The 12,774-nt window shown below is 39.7% G+C and overlaps 1 protein-coding gene across 1 annotated transcript; it reads left to right on the top strand.

The window, feature by feature from the left end:
• Positions 1-8: 8 nt before the first annotated feature.
• Positions 9-11,524, top strand: LOC139740709 (steryl-sulfatase-like). Its single transcript, XM_071651275.1, has 6 exons — positions 9-65; positions 5,099-5,436; positions 7,578-7,700; positions 8,749-9,432; positions 10,186-10,467; positions 11,097-11,524. The coding sequence occupies exons 1-6, from the start codon at positions 49-51 to the stop codon at positions 11,522-11,524; spliced, it is 1,872 nt and encodes a 623-aa protein (XP_071507376.1). The 5' UTR covers positions 9-48.
• The last annotated feature ends 1,250 nt before the right edge of the window (positions 11,525-12,774 follow it).

The following is a 12,774-nucleotide window of genomic DNA, read 5'->3' as shown; positions in this document are numbered from 1 at the left end:
GAGATCAACAGAGGCGGAGCAGAATCTAAGAATCTGATGTAGAAGGGCATGGCAGAACCTACTGAGTGAGTACTTTGTCTCTCTCGTCATGCAATTTAAGGCCTCCCTTTTTTGCATTTCATCGCTTTCCTTGCAGGTTACACAAGACAAAACGTAGCATCGGCCAGTAGTAGCATCTGCACTTGACCGAAAGATCGGTCTGTATTTGTCCGTCGGGGAATGTTCCGCGGAGACTGCGTCTGGCTTCACGGATCCCCTCAACAGCGTTTATTGGCAAAATATAAAAGAGTCCTCCGGACATCTTTCTGTCTACATCTGCACAAGTGTCTTTAACCTAGGCCTAACTCTAAAAAAAGGTAGAGACTAGGCCCTACGTCATGATTGTTATAATATAAGTTTAGGTCTATAATTAGTCACCGTCTAACGTTATATTAAAAAAAAATGTTAACGTAAATTTACTGCAGATTCCCTTGATTTTTTGGAGGTTGATCTTGACCTGTACTGTAGTACTAGTAGGCCTACCGGTATGGTACCTGCTAGGTTTTGTCTATTTTAACGTTTAGTTTGTTTGTTTGTTTGTTCATTTTCCATCTTAGAAGATGGCATTTCAGCTGCACTAAATTAGTCTTCCATAATCCTAACTACACACAGCCGCTGTGGCGAAGCTGCATGTCTATACCCTCTTTTGTCTCTTTTTGACGTTGTCATTTTCAGCGGTGGGTCTGTAAGGGAACATAATATGTAAACGGTTGTAACAGATACGCCGGGCCGAGAGAGGGCGGAAAGGAACGAAAGATGGCGACTGTCAACGGAGGACTTACGTTGACGTTTCGGTACCGAAGACCAAATTAAAAGTGTTCGAAAGGCAATTCCCTGTCTGGTTCTAGTGTCATTCCCTGTTGTGCAAAGTTGTCCCCTTTCAGGTCTACCGGTACGGTATCTTTGTTTATTGTAGAAAACTAAAATATAAAGGAATCCCCATAGTCTATGATATTCATTCAATAATCGATGTGCGATTTTTAAATAAAATTACGTCGAAAACCCACTGAAATCTGTGATTAAAATCAGGTCTGTAAGCGTCCGTATATTGCTTCACTCCTCATCTTCTGCGTGTTATTTGAATGGCAATCACTCTCGTATACTACAACGTAGCGGAAAAGTTCATAATGACCTTGTCGGAGCGGAAGTGACCCATGCAAAGGTCAAATCATGAGAGCAGTACGCGCGGAAATACATGTACGGTAATTTTGTGAATCAATCTACTCCGAAAAATTCAACAATAAGGTCTGGATACCAACAAAACACCAAATTCAACTGAACCATCAGCAAAATACGATGTAGGTGAGAGGTAAAAATCATCTTACTGTTAAAATCGAGCAAAATAAAAGAAATTTTATGTGATTTTGCCGTCAAAAGCGACGGTCGTTTACAACGTTTAAACACTAGTACTGTAAAAGTGGAAATTTTCGCAGTGTTCAAATTTTCGCGCATTTCGCGCTACCAGAAACTAGTGCGAAAATGAAAGCACGCGAACATTTTTGCTTGCCATATGTGCCTGTGCGTGATGTCTTGATTCCGCGGAATTAAAAACATGTGAAACTCTTCCGACCTGATCAAGCGCGAAAAATTAGTCACGCAAAAATATCCACTTTTACAGTACCGGTATATGTCGGACTGCTGTGCGAAGCACAGCGGTCTGGTCAGGCTACCATAATCCATGCCCATTGGATGCCATTGCCATGGCCCATGGGGCCTTATATGGGAATGATGGGGTCCAGTTTAGTGGTGTAAACTCGAGCTATGATCGGATCGGAAAATCGACTCGGTAAATTTTCCGTAAAATCGGTATCGGATTGGAAATCGGTATAATGATCGGCAACTTTTTTTTGCGCCGTGTTTGGTTTGTTTGTTTGTTTTTTGGCTTGTTTGTGTGTTTTTCTTCTACCCCCCCCCCCCCCCCCCCCATACGCGCGTGAATCCACATTTTTTTTTTTTTTTTTTTTTTTTATTGCTTGCGGCTCGATTCACGCTCTGTGTCTGTCCGAGTGGCGCTCTGTGACAACGCATAACGGCGAAGCTGTTCTTAAACCCAACTTATTTTTCTAGATGTACTCTTGTCGTGTGGTCACTGAAAATTACATGCGTTGTCGCTTGCAAGCTGTTTGTTTTCACTCCAGTCAACCGGAAGTGACGTGTAGCCGACCGCAAGAATACTATGTACATGAATACTCAGGGGTGGATCCAGGAATTCTGTAAAGGGGGGGGGGGGGGGGGGGGGCGCAACTAATATTTCTGATGCCACTTCCGGGTTTCATTTCATTTTTTTCCCTTTTTATTTCTTTTGTTTTTAACGAAAAATAAAGGGGAGCGTGCGCCAGTTGCACCCCCCTCTGGATCCGCCACTGATACTAATGTCATAGTCATACACTACATGTATGTATGTCACATACTGAAAGATAAAAACAGCGAATGATGCATGTAAATTAGTAATGAAATCGTCGGGTGAGAATGAGAAGGGCGTTATTGTGCCTCGAACACTATGGCTTTAGTGGCAAATTAATGTCCTTATCATTCTCATCCGACAAAATACAATTTTGCAAATAAAAATTGATACAGACATAAAAAGTTGAATTTGCAACGCTGAAAGTGAATAATCAATTTAAAACAAACTAACAGGAAAAAAAGAAAACAGTGAGTTTGACCTGGCTGGCAGTCCTGAACTTACGGCTAGAATATTCTCAAGTATAAAGCCAGTTCATTCATTGATTATATGTACTGGTAAATTTTGATTTCATGCATGCATGTGACACATTTCACACCAACAGACATCAGTTATACTGTGCTGGTAGTGGCATATATGCAATATACAGTATATATAATGCATATTTTAGTCAGTGGATGAAGTGTAAGCATGAATTTGAATGAACTGTCTATGTGACTACAGGCCATACTGTAATATTGCTGTTGTCACATAGTATAAGTTTGCGGATGATCTCTTCGATTTTACAAGGCAGTATTTTTATTCCTTTTCGTTTTTTACGCGGTAGGCAACCATGTCAAACACTGATACATTGTAAGTCCAATGGATGGTTGTCTTGACTTTGGGTTCACAGTGTGAGTTTTACAATGCATCTTCAAGGTCAAACCTGTCCAAGGTGTGTGTACTTAATTGTACAATTATTCCAAAGTTCAAAAGTCTGATATCAAATAGGGGACATCAGCAGTTGAGGTTTTTGTCAAGTGTTTTCACCTAATAAATGCTTATAGCTGTAGTGAAATCCTTCACCCAAGTCTGACATCATGAAATCCTTCACCCAAGTCTGACATCTGTTAATAAATTTTTTGCAAATGTACTATATTTCCTGCTGAACAAGAACTGGATTAGGTAAGTGCAGTGAGATGGCCATTGATATCACAACATGTATGACTTTTCTTGTAATGTACAATTCCTCCTTCAAATGCCATTTGTCTGATCTATGGACATTCATCATCCTCGGCTGGATATCACTTATTTCATTTCACCATCAGTCATCAATTTGCACAATGTTTAAAGGTACACAAGTGCATAAATTCATCCATTGAACTAGGCATTTGCCCCACAATTTGGCTATATTAGAGTTATGTGTACCAATGTTAATGTACTGTATAAGCTGTTATTACCTCCGCCAAGGGGGGAGGTTATGTTTTCGTTACTGTTTGTTTGTTCGTTCGTTCATTCGTTCGTTTGTCCGTGCGCAAAATAACTCAAAAAGTAGTTAACGGACTGGGACTAAACTTGCAGGAAAGATGAGAATGACACAAGTATCAAACGATTAACTTTTGGTAGTGATCTGAGAATTTTGGGGGAATTTATGAAGGATTTTTAATATCTTAGCAGGTAGGGTCAATGAACTTGCGAGTTCAGGCTGCGCGCATTTGAGGTTTGCATGCGCGCACTAAAGTGCGTGCTCTAGTTTCTGTTAGGGCGAGGCGCGGCGTGCAGCTGAGGGTTTATGACGTACACATGTAACAAAGGCTTCTATATTTGGATTCGGGCGACTCTGCACACAATGCAGTACGTATGGGTGGAAATAATAGGAGAACAAGATCAGTGGTGGAAATGAGCTGCATGCTTGGCGGAGGTCTGCGCTCTCAGAGTGCTTTTCTAGTTTTGATTTTCGCGAATTTCGCGAATCACAGCTGGACCGCAAATTTGAGACCACGCGAAAATGGCATCATGCGCTAAGGTAATAGTGCGCTTATGATGGGCTCTATGTCCATACGCGAAAACAATATCCCGTGAAAATGTTCGTGCCCTCCTCATTCGTAAAAATATCTGTACGCGAAAATAACAGCGTATACAGTAAGTAATTATCTAGTCTGGCTTCCAGACCATCTGCCTGTACTATTTTGCTGCCCAGAATATGGATGCCCTCTAATGACGAAAGCAGTAGAAGGTTCAGGTAAATGGTCCTTGTTGAAGGCATAGGCACCACCTGACTTCATTGCAGGTGTGTCGCCAGAGAGGACGCATTTTGTGGAAGGGACTTGTGGAAGGGACTTGTGGAAGGGCAAATGGTCTGGAAACCAGACTAAGCAATACCAGGTACAGAATCTCAAACAGAGCACTATATGATCATAATATAATCTAATATTTTGATAATATGTGTTGGCTGTGAGTATGAGCTACTGTAGTATATGATTTGTACACTTTGGGTATTATAGACTGTTCAAGATACTAGACCATGAGAGCAAGATTTTTGTTTTAAACGTAATACACAGAAATTTTAGTGTATCACTGCTGAGTGGCTCCAATGAATAGAGCTATGCTATCGTCAGCAGTGTTTAAATGTGTGTGTCAGGTTCGAGCGTGCTTGTAGGTATCATATTCTCTGTGCACGTAATGTGTCAAACGTTTTGTTCATTTCCCATTATTTTGACTTTAATGAGATGGAAGTGAGATTTGCAGTCACGTCAATGTATTATTGCAAATGACTATCAGTGGGCTAAGAAACTACGTGCTTAGGTAGAGTTTGTGCAAGTGATGATATGGTCCAAGACACAAAGTATTCACTAACTGTTTAAGATATCCTGCTTCCCTTCATATTGTGTATTGCAGGCTTTCATACAAGGCAAGATCTCATATGTTGAGCCATCAGCAGAAAGCACTCAAGATGGCAGGAGGCCGGATATACCTCGCCATCTTAATTCTAGCACTGTGCATTTTGTCTGGGGAGTGCAGAGAGGAAGAGTCGTCTCGGAAACCCAACATCGTTATCTTTATCATGGATGATGTTGGGATGGGAGATATTGGCTGCTTTGGTAATACTACCATGAACACACCTAACATAGACCAGCTTGCCAGAGAGGGCGCCAAACTCTCGCAACACATCGCCCATCCCATATGCACCCCAAGTAGGGCAGCCCTTATGACAGGCCGCTATGCGATAAGAAGTGGTAAGTAAAAAGGGAAATTCAAGCAACACAAAAGGGATATTATCTATGACACTCAAATCATGTTGGAGCTATCCAATAATAGTGTCACTTGTTTGTAGCATGGAGGATTGGCACAGACGAATCCCTAGTTTGTCACCATGGCCTTCCTGATGGACTAAGGCACATTTCTACACCTTAGTGGGCTTACTAACTTAAAGATGGCCCTTCCCTTTTGCATTCCTTCCCAAATAGCACAGAACATGATATATTCCACCAGAATGACAAGACTATTGTAAATCTATAACATTTGTGTGATATTTGAAGGTTGTTAGCTGTTAAAATTCAAATAATGCACCAAACGCTCACCGTAACGTATTCTGTGTACTAGGCACAGCTGCATACATTAATCCTCCTGTGGTTGTAATATGATACTTATACTTCGAACAACAGATATGCATGTTAAAGCTGTCAGAAAAGAAGAATTCACTAGCTTCTCTTACTTTGTTATCAATGGCAAATAACAACACACCACTTACATGAACTACATGTACATGTACAACTAAGTGCATCACACAGGTCTGTAAAACTAGACTAGTATTTACATTGTAATTTTTTCGTAGTATGAAAAAATTATTCAAATCTTGATGGTCAATTTAACTAAACAAATAAAGACCCTCTTGAGTTCAAAATTTACAGGAGGTTTCCAAATAGTGTTTTCTTCAATACCTAAGTGTTCTCACCAATTTTTCAAAAATTTGCATGCAAAAGGGATTGGCTGTCTTTAACAACTAGGTCAAGTATGGATGGACTTGTGAATGCTGATGATATAGCATGCAAGTTGATAGAGGGTTAAAGTCCATTTTCCTCTCTCTGTATTAAAGGTTAGATGGTTGATTTCCTTCCTTGACAGCCATTCTTTAAAACTTCCTGGTAGCAGCAGATTTATGATGGGGAGATCAGGGCCCCATTTCATAAAAGTTGATATGATAACAACCCTTGCTGCAATGGCAAATTCCCATAGCAACAGCCAAGCAGGAAGCTGGATTCTTCTTGTTGCTGTATGGGGGGGGGGGGGGGGGGGGGGGTCTTCAATAAGGTTTTCTGGTGGCTACTGGGAAACTTAAAGTAGTTTTCACTTGTCCAATTAGGTAAGTGCTATAGAAGGAGAAGAAATCATAATCTCTTCATTTTACCCTGGCTACATGCTATGGAGGAGTTATGCGCTCTGTCACAAGTGTGAACAAGTTGCTTTTACAAATGAGAGCACTTCTGTTTGAGTATGCATCATTCCTTCAAGCATAACAAATTTTAGTGAGCAACTTTCAAGTGCTAAACCTTGTGCAAGATGGTCAAATGTTAAAGGGATTGTATAGTTTTGGTTGAGAACTAACCTCAGGTTTCTAACATTTTTTGGTGAGATAATGAGAAACTTCTTAGGAAATGTGAAAGAGCGTGTAATTCCGAGAGGAATTCAACATATATTTGATGAAAATTATTTTTGAAATGGCTGAGATATCCAAAACAGAGCAATCTGAATAAATGGTGGGACCCACCTTTTATTACAATCACTTTGTTTTACTTTGTTTTTCAGATATCTCATCCATTCCAAAACCAATTTCTATCAATTAAACTTTGAATTCCTCTTTGAATTGTATGCTCTGCACTATTTATAAGTGATTTCTTGATATCTCGCAAAAGAATTAAAAGCCTTAATCCTCATCTCCACCAATACTGTACTATCCTTTTAACTTTTTGTGAGATACGGATATTCTTTTTTTAGTCCTTGGGCTTTAGCAACAAGGAGATTTGAAGAGAAACTGAAAAAAATTATTACAATATAATCACCACTTTGCTTCCATTGAGTGACCAATGAGAAAAAAAAAAATCTGTGTGGAATGAGGTATACGCTATATTACTAATCACTGTTAGTGTCATCCACTACAAAGGCCTCATCAATGTTCATAATTTCCTTTTCCTGTCATGTACAAATTAAGCAGTCAGCATATTGGACTTCTTTTTTACCCTAAAAGAATTTTGGCAAAGTAATTTAGCATCTATCTAACCCTGTGTTAACATATGAAAAGAACGTTATAATATTTGTTGGACTATGCAATTATTTCAGTCTCATAATCTCTTTTTTTTTCTCTCTCTCTCTCTTCAAGGGATGTGTTCCTATCACATCATGAGGGTGATTTCCTTCATCTCAGCACCAGCAGGATTACCTTCCAATGAAACAACAATAGCTGAACTTGCCAAGACTGTCGGCTACTCAACTGGTCTCATAGGTAAATCTTTGATGTCAAGTCTTTATGACACTTAACCAGGCATGATTAGCCAGTAGTTTATTAGCATCTTTGCAGATACAGAGACTCCAACCCCAAGCACCTTCTGATCTGGAGATTCTCCCGCCCGAAACCCTTAGCAAACGGGAGACTCCAAAATGATGTGTGCGAAGCGTGAAGTTCCTAGGTTTCTAGATGTTCTCTGGTGCCTAAGGCTTATTTTTTTCAACATACGATAGCAATAAGTAAGAAATCCTTTCCAAAGGGAGACACAGAGCCAGGGCGGGAGAAATTGAATCTCAAGCGGGAGAACAGGAAATTTTGCGAAATTGGGCTTTCGGCAGGAGATCTCCCGTCGAAAACGGGAGAGTTGGAGTCTCTGCAGATGATTTATTTTATTTTATTTTTTTTTGGGGGGGGAGGGGGGTACTGATTTATTTTTCATCCAAGCAACGAAGCTTTTTATGAAGCAATTTATTATCTCTCAGTTTTATGTGTTGTGTGGTCCTGCATAGTTCCCATGACTGCACTTACAGTTCACCAGATGTAGTTCTATCGCAGTTAGGAAATCAATTCCAATTCAGTGGATGAGTTGTGCATGGCTTGACTACTTCAACTCATAGTGATTGATAGTAATGCCAAAGCCTTGATTAAGTGTTCATGTCTTAACCTTCCCACCTTTTAGACTACCAATTGTGACTTTATTCTATAGGTTATGAACACACCAAATCCACTGCTACTGCACAAACGAAAACAATGTTGGAAGACTGATGAAGGCTTCTTTGTTAACCCCTTACAGACGAGTCCCTAGTATTCTCAGGCAGGTGTCTATGGGAAATGCGTGTTGTAGCAAAATCAAACCGTCCTTAACAAGTTAACATCAAGGTGTCATATTTGATTGGTTCAATAGTAAAAGAAATATGTCATGTTCTATGATACATTCGCTCTATCTATGTGTTGCTACTAGACTGTGTGCAAGGTCAGTACTTGAAGTTATTCCCCATTCAAAGGGACAAGTGTCAATGCTCTTTTAATTGTGTGTTTTTGACAGGCAAGTGGCATTTGGGCTTCACCTGCTCCCCAGATGATGGGTGTTCAGACCCAAACAGTCAAGGTTTTGACTACTTCTATGGCCTCCCCTTAACCAACATCCTGGACTGCGGCAGTGGGACTGTCTTTGAGGCATGGCGCAAGAACTTCTACACTGAGGTTGCTGTGGCACTGGCTGTCTTAAACCTGACAACATTTGTTCTTGTGATGTGCAAATTTGCCCCCCAGAGGATGTTGTACATTGTCACAGTCTTGAGTGTATTGTTCTACATATTTTGCCTGCTGATACCTAGGATAATAGCCACCATGAACTGTGTCATCATGGAGAATAAAAGAGTAGTGGAGCAGCCATTATCATACACTAACTTAACACAGAGACACACCCAAAAGGCACTCAAGTTCCTGGAGTCCAACAGGGACAACCCCTTTCTATTGGTGATGTCATTCCTGCAAGCACACACAGAACTCTATGCTGAACCTCACTTCAGAAACAGTAGTCGGCATGGCATGTATGGAGCTGCTGTGGAGGAATTAGACTGGAGTGTTGGACAGATTATGGGAAAACTGCACAGACTTGGATTAGCACAAGATACATTTGTCTATATAACATCAGATAATGGTGCACATGTTGAGGAGTTCACAAAGCATGGTCACCGAGAGGGCGGCTCGAATGGCATTTACAAAGGTACAGTGAATTCAACACCAGCAATGTAACTGATGCAAGCAGTAATATGGTGGCTATAGTTACATTGCTTTCATACAAGTTGTATGATATTTAGACCCATGACATGCTTGAGTGAATTGATCAGTAGAATGTGAAATAGATATTGTCAGAATGATGATCCAGGTTGCATACCAGTTACTTTATATTGTTCTTGTTTTAGTGCAAAAATTAGGTAATACCCCAAAATAATGCTAATTGGAAGGAATCTCCATGTTTACTGGTTTCCTATATTGGTAATCTGTATTCAAATAATTGCTCGACAAAAGTGATCATGACAATGTTTATCCTAATTACCAGTGCAGTGTCATATGTCATCATGTAAAGATTGTAACAATAAAGGAGAACATCTACTTCTTGATATCTTTATTAACCTGATGATAGAAGCATTCACTTGCCAATGCTTGTTAGGGCTTCTTAATAACATAGTGAACAGTTTGCTTGTTAGGAGTGCAAGTTCTTTCATGGCATTTAGTTCTTGATGACTCTCTAATATATGTTGGAGGTAGTGAACATTTTAGTTTTAATCATATGGATGATTTTAGTAAATGTGAAATAGATAGTAATGAGAAAGTAAAGTAAGTTTTCATTTTCACTGCTAAACTGAAAGACTATAAGTGGATAGTATTGTTTTGTCACAAACTGCAGTATGAAGTAGGAAATTATTTTCATTGATCTGAATATCTGCTGTCTTTTATTTTGTGTACTCATTGGCAGGTGGAAAAGCTAATTGTTTTGAGGGTGGCATCCGTGTGCCAACAATTGCAAGTTACCCTGGTGTGATACCAGCAGGCTCTGAGGTGTCTGAACCCACCAGTGTCATCGACGTACTGCCCACAGTGGCTGGCCTGATCGGGGCTCAGGTGCCCACAGATAGGGCCATTGATGGCAAGGATATGATGCCTCTCATGACCCAACACGTAGACAGGTCACCACACGAATTTCTCTTCCAATATTGTGGGGCTTACCTGCATGGAGCCAGATACACACCTCCAGATGGTGAGTTAAGGCACTGTCTTCATAGAAAGCAGGCTACAAATATGTAGGTTTTCGTGTTTTTTGTGAGTACCTGTTGCTCACAGCATCACAGTGTAATTGTAGCTTCATGCATATTTATTCCTCACACTTACTAGTAAGGAATATTAGTCTTATTAATGTGTCTGACAGATATAGTAATTTGTCCATTTGTTTTCTGCAAATAATTATGACACAAGAGCTACAAGATAGAGGATTAAAATTGCCCCCTAAATTTTATTGTGTATTAAATCCTCAAAAACAATGTGTGCAATTGTTGTAATAAATATGTAACATTCATCATTACTTAAAATATGCAAAGATGGAGTTTTGTAGTCCATGGCTATTCTGTATGAATGCTATTGAAAGAGTAAGTGGTTTACAAAAGGGCAGGAAAAATACAAACCAAATCAGATCTGTGATAGTAGATATAGACAGAAATTTAAAAACATAGCATACCTGAGACCCAAATGGTTGATTCTGTCAAAGACATATAATTTAATATTTAACAACTTTACCATGTACAGATTATGTGTGAAAAAAGTATTATTGGTCCTTTCCATATGTATATAAACAAATATAACAAAGAAAGGAAACTATTTGCTCTTGTTCAGGGAAAGCTGTGTACAAGCTCCACTATGCCACAGTCAACTTCGTACCAGGGCCTGATGGCACCTTAGGTTGCTTTGATGCCTACCCCTGCCGCTGTGAAGGACCCACCACAATCCACCATGACCCGCCCCTCATCTATGAACTAACATCTGACCCTTCTGAGAGCTCACCTCTTGACCCCTCGACCCCAGAGATGAGAGCCATCATAGCCAAGGCCGAAGAAGCTGTAAGAGACCATCAGGCATCTATTGGACCCACAAGCTACCAGTTCTCTTTCATGAAGTTGATGCCAAGGGTTAGCGACCAACCATGCTGTGGTCGCTTCTGCCAGTGCACAGAAGACCACTCCACAGAGTTTAGCTACGATGCCATCCAACCAGACATACCTAGAAAGGACTGGACTCAATCAGGACACATAGGTGCTAGCTGAAAAATCACAGGTTAAAGGGAGTAGACATCTAACTTATCACTTCTTTTCCTTTCTTCCAGTTTGATATAGGTCAATTCCATTGTGACTTGTGGGACAAAGTGACAATTTTCGGCAATTTCAAACCAGTATTTTGAGAAAATAGTTGCATCAAATGCATTTTTCTCAGTTCATGGTTAGATCTATCATATCACAGTTTATGAAAACACCATACTTAGTTTGATAAGTATCATTGCATTACATACAGCAATGAAAAATTGCTGTCGTGACTTATGGGACATCTGAGGACCACCGTTTTTCACATGGGAAAGTAAGTTCTGAAATATTCTTAAACACAGAGACTCTGGAAAGATATTTTCTTTCCTGAATGTAGCAAAGGGTTGGTGCTTACCCTGAGCCAAGTGGTATGAATATCTACTCATTGGTACAGTAGTAGGATAGGGAAAACCAGTGTGACTGATGGGACAAAAAAACGTGACTTATGGGACGCTATCAACTACCACATTTTGAGATTGAGAGAATAATATTTACTGATGCCGGAACAAGTTCTAGAACATCATAAAACCAATCTATGACCAAAGAACATTCAGAAAATAAGCCATCTGAGAATTACACAAGCTGTATTATGGTCATAATAGTGTATCAGAAATGATACATAAATTCTGCAAAAATTGGCAATTTTCATGAAAAATGAAGGTTTTTCGGACATAACTCCTCTCCACGTTCACCGATGTTCACAAATGAGGTATCAAAATATCCGTTGTGAAAGGCTGCTTTGAGTAAACAATACCAGATCATCTAATTAAGCTTCATTAATCATCTATACTCAATAGTTTGATTTTCAGAAAATGCAACCTTTTGGTGGAATTGACCTATATCTTTTGCTTGCTGGTTTGTGCATTTGGAACTGCTTTGAGTTTAAGAATAATTGCAAGGCTGTCATTGAAGAATGTGGTCATATTATATCCATTTACCATGTGTTTTATCTGGTTTTGAAAACAAACTTGTCTTGTGATATTAGGACACAATATAATGATACATGCAGAATCATAGTCACTCATTGTGCCATGTTGCTTGTGTTCTTGATATGGAAATCATGCAGCTACAACGTGTATCTTGCATCATGTAATTCATACTAAAGACAGCTGAAATTGGCTGAGTTGCAGCTTACTATGGACACCAAATGGGAAGATGATATAAGAATGCCATCAACCTCAGCATCTAGGACTGATGTGTTAACAGGATTGGCGTGT

This window comes from Diadema antillarum, unplaced genomic scaffold (assembly GCF_040938485.1).
Source record: "Diadema antillarum isolate AM-2024a unplaced genomic scaffold, OU_Dant_1.0 seq00000876_RagTag, whole genome shotgun sequence".
NCBI lineage: Eukaryota > Metazoa > Echinodermata > Echinoidea > Diadematoida > Diadematidae > Diadema > Diadema antillarum.
This window is presented reverse-complemented; position numbering and strand designations above follow the sequence as displayed.

What these genes read in the sequence shown, in the direction of transcription:
- LOC139740709 (XM_071651275.1), top strand. An exon ending in CTACTCAACTGGTCTCATAG is followed by an intron (nt 7,701 to 8,748) that starts GTAAATCTTTGA and finishes TGTTTTTGACAG; the next exon opens with GCAAGTGGCATTTGGGCTTC. An exon ending in CTCGAATGGCATTTACAAAG is followed by an intron (nt 9,433 to 10,185) that starts GTACAGTGAATT and finishes ACTCATTGGCAG; the next exon opens with GTGGAAAAGCTAATTGTTTT.